At 45.4% G+C, this 18,773-nt stretch overlaps 1 protein-coding gene across 1 annotated transcript in view; it reads left to right on the top strand.

Annotated features, from left to right (window-relative positions):
• Mrps35 (mitochondrial ribosomal protein S35) overlaps positions 1-14,589 on the top strand; it is a 32,395-nt gene extending 17,806 nt beyond the window's left edge. Inside the window, exons 5-8 of the mRNA XM_006986654.4 lie at positions 294-433; positions 3,819-3,928; positions 5,005-5,074; positions 14,240-14,589. Coding sequence (XP_006986716.1) covers positions 294-433; positions 3,819-3,928; positions 5,005-5,074; positions 14,240-14,509 — 590 coding nt within the window. The 3' untranslated portion in view covers positions 14,510-14,589. The remainder of the gene's footprint in view (positions 1-293; positions 434-3,818; positions 3,929-5,004; positions 5,075-14,239) is intronic.
• Positions 14,590-18,773: the final 4,184 nt, after the last annotated feature.

The raw sequence follows: 18,773 nt of genomic DNA on the forward strand, positions 1-18,773 counted from the left end.
TCCATCAAGATAGTGTGCTCAGTTTCAGTGCTGGGGACTGGGCCGTGGGCATGGTACGCCCCCCCAGCCACACCCCAGCATCCCTGCTCCCCCCAAAGCTAACATTCTCAGGTTAGGATGGACCACAGAAGAAAGGGGTGAGGAAGAGCAACACGCATGTCCAGTGCAGAGGAGAGCCTGTGCTTGCCCTTCTGTGACTCCAGACTCCTCCAATGACTGTCTTGTCTGCTGGCCCATGTTACAGTGGGCATCACTTACAGAGCTACAAATGAGATAACTTTTTATCATCTCAGATTTCTGCACTGAGTGGCCAGCTGCACTAGACAGTGACGAGAAGTGTGAAAAGCATTTTCCAATTGAGATTGACACAGCGGATTATGTGTCGTCAGGACCGTCTATTCGAAACCCCAAAGCACGAGTGGTAACATTAAGGGTAAGAGCATTTTGAACACTGACTGTCGTTAGGTGTATTTTAAGTGCATTTTGTATCTGATTATAAAACGAATGCATTTTTACTGCTCGTGCAGCCTGTTGTGTTTAATGGGGTGGTATTGTGTGTGCTTTGTAATCTGATGATTGCGTTTCATAGGAATAAACATCGTAACTGTTACTAAGCAATCGTTAGTTGTGTGCTGTGGAGTTGGTTCTCTCCTCCCGCCTTTACATGAATTCTGGGTTAAACTCAAGAGTGTGGTGAAGGAGAAGGAGAACAAATCCTACAATGCAGTTGTTCGTGGGTTCCTATTAGAGACAAAGGACCTGACAGAAGCAGTTCAGGGCAGATCTGTCCTGCTAGCTGTTTCACGGTGGGGAAAGATGGCAGCGGGAGCCCCTGTCCAAGACGGCAGGAGTGTGGGGCCGCTTGCTCGTCTCTCTGGATCTGCAAGCAGAGAGCTTGGCCCGAAGTGGAGCCAGGCTGTAACATGGGGGCTGTCCTCCCAGCTCCCCGATTCCTCTAGCCAGACCCTATTTCCCAAAGGTCCCAAGATGTCTCCAGACAGCACACCACCTGGGAACAAAGTGTTCAGACACGCGAGCCTGTGGGATACTTCACATCCAAACCAATGTTTGTGTGTGGCATGTGAACATATATGTATGCCTGTTTTTCTGTGACTCCGGTGTGTGCATGTGCTTTCTGTGTGTGCGTGTATGTACATGTGTGTTTGTGCATGTTTGTGTGCATGTGTGTATGCTTTCTGTGTATGTTTGTGTGTGTGCTTGTTTTGTGTGTGCGCGTGTGTATATGCTTGTTTCTGTGCATGTGTGCATGTGTGTATGCTTGTTTGCGTGTTTGTGGGCTCGTGTATGTGTGAGTGCATGTCTATGTAAGTATGTTAGGAGGTCCTATGCTCGAGTTAAGAATCATCTTGGGTTACCCTCCACCTTATTCATTAATTAAGGCAGGACCTCTCATTTGAACCCAGAGCTTGCCAACCTAGTTAGTCTAGCTAGGCAGCCCACTCAGGAGCTCCCCATCTCTGCCTGAGCTGGAGTTACTGGCAGTCCGCTCAGGGGTCTGAACGCAAGACCTTACACTGGTGCCGCTGCTTCAGCCTCCACAGCGTCAGTCTGCAGAACGGAATACGTGTTGTTTTTCTCCATAGCCATAAACATTTAGAATCAGGGACTTTATGTTTGTGTAAGACTTGGCTTTTAAAGTGCTTCCCTCTGTTAGTCTCCTATTCCCGCAGAAGTCCCCTGAGTTAAGTTGTCCTGAGAAACGAAGTTTTTCTGAGATAAAGTGACTTGAAGTTACAGAGCAGGTGGCAGACCCAGAAGCCTGCTCAGTTCGAATGTGTGGGCCACAGTTCTGTCACACTGTGTTTGCAGATATGGGAGACATGCCTCAGTGTTGGGTAGTTCTTGTGATAATAGACAGGCGTTGGAGGACAGTGCATTGCACTACAGCCTCCTGTGACCGGAAGTGCAGCATTGTTGGGGGATAATGTTCACAGCACAAGACTGTGGAAACAGAGCTTGTAAAACATGGATTTGGGAAGAGGCTATGAATGGCACTTGGCCTGGAAGTCAGAGTGTTGGTCCAGCTCAAAGATGAGGATTTGCAGTGCCCTTCCAGGCTAGCAGGTGGCGTGAGTGTGCCACATAGCCACTTGTGAAGAGCTTCAGAATGTCTGGCTAAAATCCTTTTATATAAGATATTAATGTGAATATGAGTTTTAAAACAGTGATTGCAACAATAATCAACATTGCTGCCACTTTTTTTGAACATTGGCATAAAAATTGGAATTTAAAATGTTATTGTTTAATACTATGATTTCATAGGTGTTTAAAAAGGAAAAATCACTGTATTCTCATTAGGGTATACCCAATATACCCTAATATAAAAGATACTCATTTTACTGTATGTTGTCACTGCACATAGATGTATGTACATACATTTGCATTGTTATAAAGTAGTGCATTTTGCTATTTTCATATAAATATTTCTCCATATTGTTATCAATCAGTTATCACAGAATGAGTTGCTTATTTATCAAGCTAATAACCTGCTTGTTGATGCATACACTTTCCAGAAGACAGATGGTTCTCCTCACCTGCAGAGGGAAATGGTAGTGAATTGTTTCCTGAGACAGGGTCTCACTGTAACTCCACCTGTCTTGAATTTGGGATCCTCTTAACTACTGGGGTGGTGGGCATGTATCATGACTCAGTGCCTTTCTTTTTAAACTTTATGTATTAATTTACCAAATACTTACCTGCACTATTGCCAACAACAAAATAGACATTGTTCTCACCCTCAGAGGTTTGTAATTCTCTGGGGAAATGGGTGGATGAATAAGCTGCTGTGCTCTGGTGTCTGGAGAGAGGTGCAGGGTTATTAAAGTAAGAGATGAAGACTGGTAGAATCTCAGAATCCCGTTTAACATTTTTTCTTCTTCGTGAGGTTTCAGTTCTTTCTTACTCCTGATGCTTTCCAGAGAATTAACTATGCTTGCTATGATGTGGTAATGGTTGCCACCTGCCCCTGAAGACTTGTGTATTGGGAACTTGGTGCTCAATGTGACAATGATGGGACTTAGGGCCTGTGGGAGTTCCTAAGTCCTGGAGTACCCCCTGGGAAGGGATTAAGAGAGTTCTTGGGAGACCTGGATTAGTTCTTTAGAGAGCAAACTGTGGGACAAGCTAAGCCTGAGCCGCTCTCTTGGCTTTTTAACCTAGGCTCTATCTCAACAAACAGAAAGACCCTGACTCAACTCAGTGTGTCCTAAATATATCCAGTAGAAACAGAAATAGCATTTCTGTCTTTGCATCAGTGGGGATTGTACTCAAAATCTTGCACGTGTGCTGGACAACAGAATCACCTTGAAAGAAGATTCTGAGCTAGGAATGCAGCTAAGTGGCAGAGTGCCTGCCATGTGTGCCAGACTGTGGCTTAATCCCCAGTGTGGGCAAAAGGGGTGAGGGGGTGAGGGAGAAAAACTTCTAGGAGGCCTCCACATCTTTTTAAAAAATTGTATTCATTCCACTGTGTGTGTGTGTGTCCCCTTGTGTGGTGGTCAGAGGGTAACTTGTGGGAGTCTGTTTTCTCTTTCTATCCTGTGGGGTCTGATGATTGAGCTCAGGTCCCCACGCAAGTGCCAGCACTTCGCAAGAGCTCTGAACTGTGTTTTCACTTTCCTTTTCCACTTTCCAAGAGTAAGGTTGGGCTGTGCACTTTGCTGACTGCTAACTGCATACAGAGAAGTTGGGGAAGTTTTGTTTTTTGAGTTTAATGTTGATTTAAATAGCAGCTCTGCTTTTCTTCATTAAACAAATTATATGATTTTTTTTTACATATTTTTTCTTGTATTTTGAAGGTTAAACTTTCCAGTTTGAATTTAGACAACCATGCAAAGAAGAAACTTATTAAACTTGTAGGAGAGAGGTATTGCAAGACAACTGATGTGCTCACTATCACCACAGACAGGTGGGTGGAACTTTGCGGACTAGTGTTCTTCATTGTGTGTGTCTATCTCTCTGTGTGTCTGTGTGTCTGTGCCTTTGTTGTCTGTGCCTCTGTGTGTGTCTGTGCCTCTGTGTGTGCAACTGTGTGTGCATGTGCACCATCTGATAATGCTGCTTTTTCTGTCAATGATAGTACCTATCATTTATCTAGTTATATGATTTATGCTGGCAACTATGTAGAGTTAAAAGACTTTATAATAAGCCATGTGATGCTTTTATTTTATACTTTAAAGTGATTAGAGGCATTTGTTACTTTTTCTGTCTTACTGTTCTAAAAGTATCACATGTCATTCTCATAGGAAGTTTCACTTAATATTGGGGTCTTAGTTCGATTTTAAAAGAGCAGCAATAGACACATAGTACCCCTCATTTTTTGAAAGAATCAGCATCTGCTCTTGCAAAAAAAAAAAAGATTTATTTCTATTTTATGTATATGAATGTTTTGCCTGCGTGTATACCATGCACATACAGTGACCTTGGAGGCCAGAAGAGGGTATCAGATCCCCTAGAACTGAAATTACAGATGGCTTTGTGAGCTACCATGTGAGTACTGGGACCTGAACTCAGCTGTCTCTCCAGCCTTGTCTGTCCTGCTTTTTAAATGGACTCGTTAGATAAGCTTGTGCTGTCCACATGGCTCGAAGCACTGAAATGGTAAAGAGAACTTCTTGGGCATATCGTATTCCAAGTTGCTTAAAGCTACTAAGCTCAAATAACCCCATTAATGATGAAAGCAAAGATAGAAATAACAACAGTATTTAATATCCTGAATATTCTCATTCTTAATCTTTTCAAGACAGGGTCTCACTACGTTGTCCTGACTGGCCTAGAACTCACTGTGTAGACCAGGATGGCCTCAAACTCGCAGAGATCCGCCTCCCTCTGCCTCCCACGTGTGCCGCCAAGTCTAACTATCCTGAATATTCTAAGCACAGAATTTTCCTAAGGCAGATAAAATTCAAAGAATGCTACCTGTTGTCTTAGAATGTCTTATGAATTATCTGTATCCTGAAACTTTGACCTGTTCTCTTCTTAAAGATGCCCTTTGAAGAGGCAGAACTATGACTATGCACTGTATCTCCTCACCGTCCTGTACCACGAGTCTTGGGTAAGTGTGTGTGTGTGTGTGTGTGTGTGTGTGTGTGTGTGTGTATGTGTTTAGAGGGGCAAGAACATATGTGATGTACTGCAAGCATGTATAAAATGTATGTGAAGACCGTGAGGTGATTCATTTGGCCAGTCTCAGGACAGTGTTCCTGCCTTAGGCTCCTTAGTGCTGGCATTGCAGACCTGTGCAGCCATGCCCTGCTCTTAGATAGAGCAGAGTGGAAGCAATGGGGGAAAGCCACCAGTTCACTGAAGGAGCTTTCTATTGGATTCATCCAGAGATATGGTGACTTCTCAGTGGGGCATGGTTTCCTGTGTTGACCCTTAGTGGGGACCCAGGAGAGAAGCCTCTCCCTGTGTGTTAGTGGCAGCCCTCAGGGATGATCGGTGAACACATGCAGCTGTTTCAGACTGCTCCTTACATTTTCATTGTTCCTAACAATGATCAGGTTTAACACAGTGAGTGGCAAGTGGAAGGAAAACAAAGCTTTATTTCAAGATTAGTAACAAAACAGCCTCCGGCCCTCTTCTTCTGCAGGATTCTCTCCCGTGATTCATCTGCATTTTATATCCTGGCTTTGAGAATGTCATCATGGTAGCAGTTAATCTCTTTCCTGTCGATTGATTGAGAACTGCCGTTGGCTTGAGATAATTAAGTTCCCTTTGAACTAAGAACATGTTTGAATTAGCTACAGGTCCATAGTTGCTGTCGAAAGAGTTAATAACAAACAATAAAAACCAGCCAGTTTGGAATCTCTTATGTTGCCAGCTGCCTATAAAGTGAATTCGCCAGAGGAAATGACAGCATAAATAAATTCAGTGACAGTTGACTTCCCATATTCTTTCTGTGGTTCTGTGACACAGAATCCAGCAAGGCTATACTCTGGACTCATGCCATTCATCTTTCATACTAATTACTTTGGTGCCAGAGTAAGTACCACACGTAACTGTCTTAAACGGCTGTAATTAGAGAATTCCTATATGAAAATTGGCACTCGATCCTTCCTGAACAGACTGCATCAGTGAAGACACAGGCACCAGTGAGCCACAGAGCTCTGCAGGGCTCTAGGATGGGGTTTTACTGAATTGAATTATTTCTCCACCAGCCTTCACCAGCTTGGAATTCATACTTGAAACTGATGTTGCCACCTGGTGTTTGATCCAGTGTTCAGAGTCCCTGCCCAGTCCACTGCTTTATTCTCAGTGGGCTGAACACTTGGTGTGCAGACATGAATGTCCTTTGGCTTTTTAGAGTTTCTATGGAGGCCACTTCTGGAAAAGTGTTCATCTAGACTTTAGTGTAAGAGTGTTTGCTGTGTAGCAGTCAAAGCAAGTTAACTATAGCAGTGTCAATCATCTTCAGTCAGTATAGACGTCACAAAGCATGGCTTTAGGACCCGAGGCCAGTGCTTCTCATTCTTGAGTGCTGGCAGTGATGAGAGAAGCATGTTTGCTAGACCAGCCTCCTCAGCTATGCTAAACTTGTGTTAGTGTTTCAGTTTGATGAGCTGTGAATCAGCCTTCAGCATGTGGAACCGTGCAGACTTGGATGCTAGCCTTGGTTCTGTGACTTCCTACATGGGTCATCGTTCTAAGCATCAAAAGCCATGTGTAAGCTATCTAGGCTCTGATACTAGGTTCCTTCTAAACAGAATTTTTTGTAATATCTAGCAAATTATGAACTCTCAGGAACTGCAGTAATTAGTTAAAAATACTAAAGTGAAACTTTTTTTCTTAGAGTTTCAAGTACCATTATTGCGAATTCCTCTGAACAGCCTATCCTTAACTTGACAGAGTTGTGTCTACTGAAGCCAGGCTAGAGCGTGCGATCTAGATCTGCTCACAGTCTGCCTGGCTGCAGAACCTGCTGTCCCCTGTGCAGTGTGATGCTTGTTAGCTCTCCACATGGGAAGGAGGACTGGAGGGCTTGCACAGAGGCAGGCAAGTGCCAGCACAGGGCCAGGGGAGGCTTGGAGGCAGGGGGCTGGCACCAGAGGACCTTGGGGGCTCTGATGCTGAACTGCTACAAAGGCTCCTTTTTAACAATCAAACGTGGGTCTAGATTGGCGTTCACCTTACTACAGTTGTGTGTCTTAATACTGGGCATTGAGCGTGGGGCTTCCTGAAAACTAGGTAAGTGTTCTCCTGTAGCATGAATCTTCAAAGTTCTTATTAATAAGATCAAACCCGAGGCCAGTTATTGGGGTGAATGCTGGAATGTCAGAGAAGCAGAACAAGCCACAGCCATCTCACCTCACCAGTTCCTCAGCTGATCCTGTTTCCTCAGACTGGAAGCTTTTCAGTCCTCATCCAGAATGAATCTCAGCTGAACTGTGCTGCTCAAAAGCCTAAAAGCTTAACCAGCCAAATGCTTCTAGTTTCTGGCCCTCATGCCTTATATATGCTTTCTACCACCACTCCCTGGGATTAAAGGCATGAGTCACCATGCCTGGCTGTTTCCAGTGTGGCCTTGAACTCACAGAGATCCAGAGGGATTTCTGCCTCTGGAATGCTAGGATTAAAGGCGTGTGCTACCACTGCCTATCCTCTGTTTAGTATGGCTGTCCTGTCCTCTGACCCCAGATAAGTTTATTAGCATGCACAATATTTTGGGGAACACAATACTACCACATTCTCCTGCTAGGCTCTTTCCCTAGCCATCATGATGTTCTTATTGCAAAGGGAAAAAAAAAAGCCTGACTTTAAAAATCATGGCGTCTCTAAGTTGATGTTTGTGTGAGGTGTTGGGAGCAAGCCCAGACCCTTCTGATAGCTGAACTACAACCTCAACCCAAAGTTAGATCATTTTATACTCATCAAGAGAGTTCACGCCGGGCGGTGGTGGCGCAGCACTCGGGAGGCAGAGCCAGGCGGATCTCTGTGAGTTCGAGGCCAGCCTGGGCTACCAAGTGAGTTCCAGGAAAGGCGCAAAGCTGCACAGAGAAACCCTGTCTCGAAAAACCAAAAAAAAAAAAAAAAGAGAGAGAGAGAGAGAGAGAGAGAGTTAGTTAATTCACTTTAAAGGGGACCTTACAGTAAATACTTCCAATAAAAAGGAAGTCTTCGTTGAAGTAGAGGCATGCACACCAGAGGAGGTCTGCTGACAGGTGCAGTTGCTTGCCGACTCTTCTCTCACGTAGGGTCAGGGCTGGAGTCTCCCTACAGACCTGTTGATTAGTTTAGCCTCAGCACAACCCTTGACTTGGAAAAAGAGCCCAGTGAGAAGTGGATCCTGTGGCAAAGGCGCTAGCTGGCTGGGTGAAGAAGCATCTGTTCTCCGGGATGCCTTCCTTTCCCAGCCTCCCAAGAGCAGAGCCAGGTCTAATGCTGGACCTGGTGCTCGGCTGTGATTTCCTCTCCTAGGTGTTGGGCTCACTGTCAGCATCTTCCCAGTCAGCTCTCTGTCAGCATCTTCCCAGTCAGCTCTCTTGTTGATTAGAAAAGGTGATGTGTGATCTTAATACCCAAGCCTTCTCCCTCTCCCCCTGCCTTGCCCCTCCCACCATCAACCCCCACTGTCTCCAGTGAGCCCTTTGGGCCAACAGAGGAGTCAGCCAGGAAGTTTTGAAAGTGTTTCAAAGCAATCTTTTTTTTTTTTTTTCTTTTCTGTTTTAGTGCAGAGCATTTAGTGTGGGTCACCCTTTTTACCCTGAAAATCAAGGATGGAAGGCTGTTTTATTACAATCTATTTTTTTTTCTTTAAAAAAATTTTTTTATTCATTTTACATACCAACCCCAGACCTCCCTCTCATCCCTCTTCCCACTCCCCCCCACCCCGCCCCCGCCTCTCCCCTTACAATCTTATTTTTTATGCTGTGAAATTTTGACCAGAGCAGAGGTGCCCAAGGTCACTGAGATTATCAGCAAAGGAGCACAGCCTGAACTGCTGCTGAGTTCCTTCTGTCACAGCAGTGTGTGCTTTTCTTTGTCCAGCTTTGACTTCCAGAATAGTCAACAATCAGAGCTGAAATAAAACCTGACCTGTGCTGTTCCTGTCTTCTCAGAGTCAATAGCTGAGGAATCAAGAGTCACCTGGGTCCATGCCCACTGCCAGCCAGGCTTGTGTCCCCGCACCTGTGGAGTGCTCCAGCTTCGGGGTCAGTCTGTAGCACAGATCCAGAGGCTCTGCAGCACTTCTGTTGAAGAGCCTGACTGTTAATTATCTCATAATTGTTAATAAGGAAACTAATTAGAAGGTTAGCCTCTCTGAAGACAGTTTTTGTACCTGACAAGTGTGAGCAGAAGGATGGAGATGTTTGTCACACAGGAATTTGGACATCAGGTGGAAGTAGCAATGTTGCCTAGAGGCAAGACCTTTCCTCCACTGCTTGCTGAGCTAAGCCTTGCTTCCCTTTCCTCCCAAGGGCTGAAATAAAACATCTGAGAGTTATCCATTCTTTTCTTCCTGTATCTAGTACATTACCAGATCTCTCCTGTTCTGGTGGAAATATCTGTTGAGCTGCTTCCCTCCTGACTTCGGCTGCTGCCCCGTGAGCATCTTCTTGTCCTCCATGGAGTCACTACCGCAGCCTCCTGACTGGTCCTGCCATTGCCTCCCATTTTGCCCTGTCTCCTTCATAATACCCTGGGCTTCCCAGGCTTCATGTTGAGTCTGACTCCAGTGTGTCCTTCACAGAGTGTGCCTCTTCATTCCTAGCCACTTGGGAATGTAGGCTGTGTGCTCTAGTTAGCCGGGGGTGAAGCCACTGCAGTCCCCATGTGTTGTGACTTTGCATGTGTCCTTCCGCATTATTGGTCAGCCTTTCAGATGCATGTGAGACCTTTAATACGAGGATGGCACCACTCCTGGATGTTCCCGATGCTTTCCTTCCTTCCTCGGTGGACATTCTTTCATGTTTAGTACCTGTGCACACATCTGCCTCATTGGGGGCTGTTGTGAAATAATCTTTACACTATGTGAAGATATGTCACTGAGATTGGTTTAATAAAAAGCTAACAGCCATTAGCTAGGCAGGAGGTATAGCAGGACAGCCAAGAGGATGCTGTGAAGAAGAAAATCAGGGTCACCAAGTGACCCAGAGGGAGCAAGACATGCTGGAAGACAGGTAGAGCCTCAAGCCATATGGCAGTATGCAGATTAACAGAAATGGGTTGATTAAAGTTTAAGAGGTAGTTAGTAAAAAACAAAACAAAAAAAGAGGTAGTTAGTAACAAGCCTAAGCTATGGCCAAACTTTTATAATTAATAAGTCTCTGTGTCATTACTGAGGAGCTGGTGGTTCTGACCAAACGGTCCAGCTACAGTGGACAAGGACAGTTTTTTACTCATCTGTTTCCCCAGTATCTAGTACAGTATCTGGCACACGGTACTCAGTGAAATGCTTTTAAAACTGGTCCAGACTGATTTGAACTCCTTGATATATACAGTTAAAATTTAGCCTTGACAGCTAAAATAATTGGCAGGATTTTTTATTTTTATTTTTTTTACTTCTTTTAAGAATTTTTATTTCAAATTCCCTGTTTTGTAGCTATATAAATTACAATGTTTATTTTGTGTGTGTGTGGGAGGAGGGGCACACATATCATAGTGCCGCATGGAAGTCAGTTCTTTCTTTCCACGTGGGTCCCAGCGATTGAACTGGGTCACCAGGCATGGCTTGGCAGCAAGTACCATCACCTACTGAGCCATCCTGCCAGCCTCGTTGTCTTTAGTGGTTAAACTGTTTTCCCTCCTGTAGGACAACAGCGTCCTTGTCATCGTGAATAGTGGAATATTACTATGACTCATGTCCTTGTCAGAGAGCTGTAAATACAGTGGCAGGAGGTGGCAGATCTGTGTGTAGGAGGCACGCACTTCTGCTGCTGCAGAGGGTGCTGCCTGTTGCATTAACTAGATAGCATGTTCTTTGTATTAAATTTGTGCTTACAGAGGAGAAGGATATTAGGTTCAAATCAAGTTATCCTTATGCCCTGAGATTCTTCTCACCAGGTCTCTGTGTTCTTAGAACACGCTGTTCCACCACTGAGGCCCATTGTGGTTTTGGGCAAATTATTTAATTGCTCTGGGCTTGAGTTTGCTGGTCTGTAAAACAGATGATAATAGTTGTAACTCACAGGGTTATGTGAGAGGTCAGTGAGTGCTGGACTCTACAACAATGCGTGGTGTGCAGTGAGTCTCCTGGTGGCCATCTGGCTCTGTCCATGCTGCTTGGCCCTGCCTGGCCCTGATCTCTCCCCTGACTGCTGAGCTTGTGTTGGGACCTTTATGAGTCTGTATCCCTGCTGGGATTCTGCTCTGCAGCAGGCAAATGCTCGACGTCAGGCCTCTCACTGGGCTGAGGCTCAGGAGGGCGCAGTGCCTGGCGCAGCAGATGGTTCATAGATTTATTGAATGAAGGAGTAAATGCATGACGGAGCCAACTGGGAAGGTGAACAGGATCACATGGAATGGAAAGTTGCTGCTTCAGAGGTGTGGTCGGTCAGGGAGAGAGGAGTGTGAGCGTGTGTGTGTGTGTGTGTGTGTGTGTGTGTGTGTGTGTGTGTGTGTGTGTAAGCATTCAGGGTGGGCAGGGGGAGGGTGGGTATGTGCATCTGAGTGCCGCCATACCTACAGGGTCAGAGGCATCAGATCCTCTAGACTGAGCCAGGTGGATAGCCGTGAGTTTGAGGCCATCCAGTGCGTGTCCTATGGTTATTAATGACATTTTATTTATATTTGCATCTTCGTTTATTGCATGCTAAATATTGTTTTTTCTTTCATTTAAAAAAAAAAAGATTTATTTTATCTTTAATTGTGTATGGGTTGTCTGTGTGTATGGGTATGTGCACATAAATGCAGTGCCCTCAGAGACCAGAGAATGGTGTCACGTTCCCTGGAGTTGCGTTTCAGGCACTTGTGAGCTCCTGTATGTGGGTACTGAGAACCAAACTCAGGTCCTCTAGAAGAGCTGTGTATGTCCTTAATCACTGAGCCACCTCTCCAACACTTTCATTGTTTTGAGATAAGATCTGTCTGTGAGCCCAAGCTGGCCTTGGCCTTTTACTCACAATTCATAGATTTCTGAGCAGGTAAGATCATAGGCTTGCCCTTTACTAAGTTGTGTTTCCCACAGCCCATAGCAACTCCAGGTGATAGTGTCTATCGGAAGGGATTTCCTTATCTCCATGAGCAGGCAGCATCTCAGGCTTGTCATATTCATTCTGATTGAATTGGTCTTGGCTGGGATGCAGTTTTCATGATTTAGTTTACCTCTGTTTGTCCCTTCTCTTCATCATAGCATCCAGTCTTGGGTAAGTGCCTTCTCATGTGGAGAGGGTGGCTGTCTGCTCCCTCAGAAGTTTGAGGTCTGGGTTGGTAATGGCGAGCCCCTTATAGCTTCATGATCCAGCAGCCTGGGAAGGGTGCTCTCCTCTCGGGACTCTGTGTCCTCAGCACCGTGAGATTATAGGAGATCTCACTGTGCTTTTTAGAAGCCTGGCCTGGCTTGCAGCTTCCTGTAAGCAGCCCAGAACTAAAGCCAGTTCTTCATGTAGCTTCCCAAATTCTGATCTAGCTTGCAAGCTCTGGCTCATACCTCAGTGTCAGAGTCCCTTTGAATAAAGCAAACTCCACTCTTAATGTGCAGAATCAGAAAATGTTCCAAGGAAGAAAGTGGCCAGTGATTGTTCAGAAGGACCTTTCTGTGTTCTTGCAGCCAGGAGTTCTCATTCATGTAGTCCTCGTGGATTCCATAATCTGCAGTGCCCCTACTGGGGCGGGGCTGTGACCTGGTTTTCTTCAGTTGCGCTTGCTGTGACCTGCTACATCTTGTTTTAAAGTAGCAGCTGTAGGTAGATGGGACAGCACACACTCATATCCCAGCAGTTGGCCACCCAGGAATAGTTTGCAAGTTCAAGGCCAGAGAGGAAAACTAAAGAAAGAAGAGACAATGAAATTTGCTTAAAAAAAAAAAAAAAAAAAAAAAAAAAGCTTTTGTGCTTCTTAAATAGAGAATATTCCAACAGGACGTGCTTCATTAAAAAAAAAAAAAAAAAAAAAGGTACTGCCTTTGTATCTTTGAGAAAGTCTGGAGGGTGTTGGAGTAGCTTCTGTTGTTATTTTTAGATGTGGTCTCACTATGTAGCCTGGGCTAGCCTATCTCACCTCCTGAGTGTGGGGATTAAAGGTGGACACAACCACGACTGGCCTACTGTAGCTTCTTGGTGCCATTTATGAGCAGCCTTTCCAGTAGGCTTTGTTTGCATTGCAGTGTACCTTACGTGACATGGCAACAAGGCACCAGAACTAATAATGCAAGAACAAAAGATAAAAATAGCAGCAAAGCAAGTTTAGAGGATATGAAGGTATCATGACGAAAAGCAAAAGCTGTGTGCATCCGTGTACATCGACCCTTCATGATTTCCTCTATCATAGCAAAAGCTGTGTGCATCCATATACATCGCCCCTTCATGATTTCCTCTATCAAAGCAAAAGCTGTGTGCATCTGTATACATCACCCCTTCATGATTTCCTCTATCATAGCAAAAGCTGTGTGCATCTGTATACATCACCCCTTCATGATTTCCTCTATCAAAGCAAAAGCTGTGCCTCCAGATGTGTTCCTGATTTAATTATCATGGTGCGTTATCTTCCCTGTCATTCCCACATCTTAGATAATACTTCTATCAGTTCATTATTTTTAACATTAGAAATGTGAGATATCAGGGGGTGTGGCATCAAACACCTGTAATCCCTACTCCTGGGACGCAGAAGCAGGAAGATCAGAAGTTCAAGGCCATCTGCAGCTACATGGGGAGTTTGAAGCCAGACTGGTCAACACAACACCTGGTCTAGTGTAAAATGCTGATGTACCATGGGTTGGGCCCAGCAGGACTGTCCCACTGCGTGCACTCCAGGACAGCAGCAGAGCAGCGGCTTATGTAAGAAATACCTCTGGTAACCTAGGACTAGGCACCTTCAAGAGAGCTTTCTGTCTGATACGTGTGTGAGGCAGAGCAGTGCCTATATGAAGCTAGAGCTGGTGTCCATGGAAGAGTGCAGCCCTTAAAGCTGGCGTGGGTAACAGTGCCGTGTGGGATTCTGGGTTCCTAGTATAGATGGGGCCTTGAACATAGTGTAACATTCTCTTTCCCCAGAACCAACAAGCAGAGGAACTTTGTCTTTTGATAACATTTCCTGGAGTTCTGAACTTTTCTTTTTCTTTCAGAAAACTGAAGAATGGGAAAAAAATAAGACAGAGGAAGACATGGAAGAGTATGTGTGGGAAAATAGCTCCTCAGAGAAAAATGTTCTCCAAACTCTGCTGCAGATGAGAGCCTCTGAGAGCAGTGTGGCTCCGAGCAGGGAAGAGCTGCTGGGGACCAAAGAGGTTGAAGATTACCAGAAGTGTGTTGTTCGACTCAAGAATGAGGGCGAGACCGAGGCGAGCCTCACACAGTACAAAGAGTCTGTGAAGAGACTGTTGAATCTGGCGTGAAGTTGGAACTAGAAGTCTGCTGTATCACTTTTGTGATGTGTTAGTCACCGGTTTGATATAAATGGGAAAATATTTAAGAATGTTGTCTGTTGTCAGTTAGCATTGCCCTCTTCTGACTCCTGAGCTCTGCAGTGTGCTTTTGGGGCTTTCTGGTGTACCCGAGGATGGTGACGCCTCCAGCAGGCTGTGGTTTCTCTACAGTGTTCTCACTTTATTTCTACACGCCAGCTCTAGTCCTCCTCTGCTTATACGAACATAATTGTCTCTCCGCTGTTGGTGTTTCCTGATCACTCTTGATCAGTGTCTTTGGTTATTGAGGAGACCTGGCCCAGCACCTGACCAAGCGCTCAGTGCCCCTCAGTGGCCGGTCTCAAGGAGGGCTGCTCTCTTCCTGGACAGCAGCTAGGCAGCCTTGTTGCTCCTGACTGCTCCAGCTCTGTACACGCACTGCTCTGCCTTATCGACGTCATCCAACAGCAGGCAGGAAACTTGCAGGTAGCTGTCCCTTTGTAACTGACCTTTCCAGTTTGCTTTGCACAACTGCATACCCTCGGTGGATGCATGGCAACTAAACACCAGCACTAATAAAAATCAGGTGTTGTTATGAGAACAGAAAATAAGGTTGACAATCCTGAAGGTTGTGAAGCCATCATGGCAAAAACTGCACATCCAGATGTGTTGGCCGCTTCCTGATTTAGGCTTGTGTAAGTAGAGGATTGGAGGTTTTGTGTGGAAACAAAGTGACTGGCCATGTGACCCACCTGCAGCTGCCTGTCCTGCAGTCTGAAATTGGTCCGGTTCCTTCTGGTGGCGATTTGATGTTGCCTCAGCTCTGATCAGCATCTACTCTCTGCCTCTAGAGCTCATGGTTCCAAGCCTCACTGGCAGGAAAGACACGTGAGACCTGCCCACAGCCTTCCCTCGGCTCCTCAGGCCACCTGCCCCTGCAGTGCAGCAGTTCAGAAAGAGACAAGGGCAGGACAAGGAGCAGTGACAGGTGGACTGCAGGGCACTGCAGTTGAGTCTTGGGGTGGGTTGTTTGTAGTGAGTGGGCTTGAACCCAGGCCTTACGCATGCTCAGCTCACACTGCCACTGAGCCTCATCCCCGAGACCCAGTCCAGTATTTTCAAGTGGATCTGGAAGTCACTGAACATTTGTGGAAAATGAAACTAGGCTTTGGAATTAGACCAAAAAGATAGATTGAAAAGAACAAAAATAGAGCTTTGAGCCCAACTGAGAGGGGTGTGTGTGGCACTTGGGAGGGGGGGTGTCATTTCATAGAGATGTGAATGAAAAACCAGAGATATAAATGACCTTTTTTATTCCGTGGAGAGCATATATTTGAAGGAGTTTGTCCTTGGTGCTAGAGGGCCTACATCTGTGTTTCTAGTACTCAGAAAGCTAAGGAGGCAGGTGAGCTTTTATTTTTAACTGTATGTCTATGTATGTGACTGGTGTGTGCATGTGAGTGCAGGTGCCCAGGGAGGCTAGAGACATCGGAGCCCTGGACATGGGTCCTGGCCCCGAACTCAGATCCTCTGCAAGAGCAGTATACGCTCTTAAGCACTGAGTCATCTCTTTAGCCCCCTAATTCTTTTAAAAGCATATCACCACTTTTAAAGACTCATTTGGAGTGAAGGAAAGAAGGTATAGAGTATGTCTAAGGTAGGGCTGAGGTGGACATCAGGGTGCTGGTGAGGTATAATTCCAGTGCTGTCTGCTGGTGCAGTACTAATGAAAGTAGGGGTGTCCAGGCTGTGATAGAGAACTTGACTTTGTCTTTGGCCTCAGTGTGTGTTACCTCATAGGAGAATCTTTGTCTAAGGCAGGAGCTCACCTTGGAGGGTCTGAGGAGCCAGCACTGATTCAGGGTGGGCCTCTGGGTCATACAGCTGGCAGCTGTGATTGGGTCACTGATGGCCTTCCTGTGATAGAGGCACAGTAAGCACTTTGGTTAGCCAGGTATGGTAGACTACAGCTATAATCCTGGCGTGTGCAAAGTTAAGGTCAGCATGGGCTACGGGAGACACTCAAGAAAAAAAAATAACACAAGCCTCGGACTTGATTGGACTGTTCCGTGCAGCTGTCACACTGTGACGTCGGGAGAGTGGTGTGGCCTGACTGCAGAGAGAGAACCTGTGCTCAGCACTGAGCTTCCGGGACTCCGCACACCACTGTCCCTGGGCCGTGTTAACCTATGTCCTCTTCCTGAAGGATAATTGGCTGAGCCCTGAGTTCTAAAGACTTTCAAAACCCAGGGGGTGGTTTTGTAAATACCAAAACCTGCATTTGGGTCAGAAGTGAGGACAGTCTTGGAGGTACTGCCTTAATTGTTCGGCCAGTTCGGGTTTGCCCGAGGATTCGGGCTGTCATCATCAGTGTGGGGCGGCAAGAGCTTGTCTGTGTCTCTAGCCTGCCATGTTTGCCTCTTGCCTGTCTCTGGTCTGCATTGCCTCCCTCTCAAGTTATCCGAAGGAGCATTGGGTGTATTTGTTTCCTTACAAAGGTAAATAGGATTTTCTCAAATTATAGTCGTTTCTGTGAGATTCTTCAAGGAATGAAGAAACATCTGTTGTGAGAAATCCCAGGAGAAACATCTCTTGTACCTCTACTGTGTTGGAAAATCCCTAAGCAATTCATATGAATTAAAAGTAAATTTGGAACTGGGCATGCTCACACATGCCTTAATCTCAGCACTTGGTAGATCAGGAGTGCTGTGGCATGTTCTGTATGCTGTGAATGTGTTGCTCTGATTGGTCAGTAGCCAGGCAGGAAGTATAGACAGGATAAACAGACAAGGAGAATTCTGGGAAGTGGAAGGCTGAGTCAGGAGACGCCAACCCGCAGTTCAGGGACCAGCATGTAATGGCACAAGGTAAAGCTACAGAACACGTGGCAACATACAAATTAACAGAAATGGGCTAAGTTTAAATGAAGAGCTAGTCAGTGGTAGGTAGGCTTGAGCTAATAGCTGAGCAGTTTTGATTAATATAAGCCTCTGAGTGATTATTTTATAAGTGGCTGTGGGGTCTGTGGGTCTGGGCAGGACCAGAGAAAACTTCAGCTACACAAAAGTCCAAAGTTATCCTCTGCTGCATATCAAGACACTCTCAAAACAGCAAAAAATGGGGCTGGATGGTGGTGGCACACACCTTTAATCCCAGTTCTCAGGAGGCAGAGGCAGGTGGATCTCTGAGTTTGAGGCCAGCCTAGTCTACACAGGGAGTTCCAGGACAGCCAGGGAAACCCTGTCTTGAAAAAAAAAAAAAATGTAAATAACTTTTAAAAGACTAATCTGTAGACACAGTTTCTTGAGTTATTTCTTTAAATACAATTTGAGGGGCCAAGAATCCCAGAAGTACTACCACATATATGCTTGAATAAAGCTTATAATTTAAATCTGGATATTCTTCCCACAAATGATGTAGAACTTTATAATGTGTTAGGAAAGAAGTTAACAGAATTTATGAAGCCTAATATTTTGAATCATGAGCAAGTCAAGGTAAGTTTTTTAATCAGATTTTTTTTTGCTTGATACTGATAGAAATTTTTTATATTTGTGAATTAAATGTGTGTGCACATGCCTGTGTATGTGTGGGTGTATATGCATGTTTGTAGGGAGGGCTTGGTGGTGTCTAGGTAGAGGTCAGACAACAGCCTTTTGGGAGGTGGTTCTTCTGTGGGTCAGGGGTTGAAAGCCTGTGGTCAGGCAAACACTTGGACCCACTGAACCATCTCTCTGGCCCTTCCTTCTTTATATATTAAAAGAAATTGCTACTTTCTTTTTTTTTTTTTTTTTTTTGGTTTTTTCGAGACAGGGTTTCTCTGTGTAGCTTTGCGCCTTTCCTGGAGCTCACTTGGTAGCCCAGGCTGGCCTCGAACTCACAGAGATCCGCCTGGCTCTGCCTCCCGAGTGCTGGGATTAAAGGCGTGCGCCACCACCGCCCGGCAAGAAATTGCTACTTTCTACCCAGTGTTGTGACTGGAGGTCTTCCTCTGTCCTGCCCTGTCCCGTAGCCGTTTCCAAATAATCACTCAGAGGCTTATATAAATTATAAATGTTTGGTCAATGGCTCAGGGTTATTACTGACTAGCTCTTACATTTAAACTAACCCATTTATATTAATCTGTGCATCGCCACGTGGCCTGTGGCTTACCTGTTCTCTGACATCTTGCTCCTTGGTTGGCTAGATCGAATCTGCCCTGACTCTGCCCCTCTTCATCCCAGTCCTCAGCTTGATTTCTCACCTAACCTTATCCTGC

Source organism: Peromyscus maniculatus, chromosome 3 (assembly GCF_049852395.1).
Source record: "Peromyscus maniculatus bairdii isolate BWxNUB_F1_BW_parent chromosome 3, HU_Pman_BW_mat_3.1, whole genome shotgun sequence".
NCBI classification, from domain to species: domain Eukaryota; kingdom Metazoa; phylum Chordata; class Mammalia; order Rodentia; family Cricetidae; genus Peromyscus; species Peromyscus maniculatus.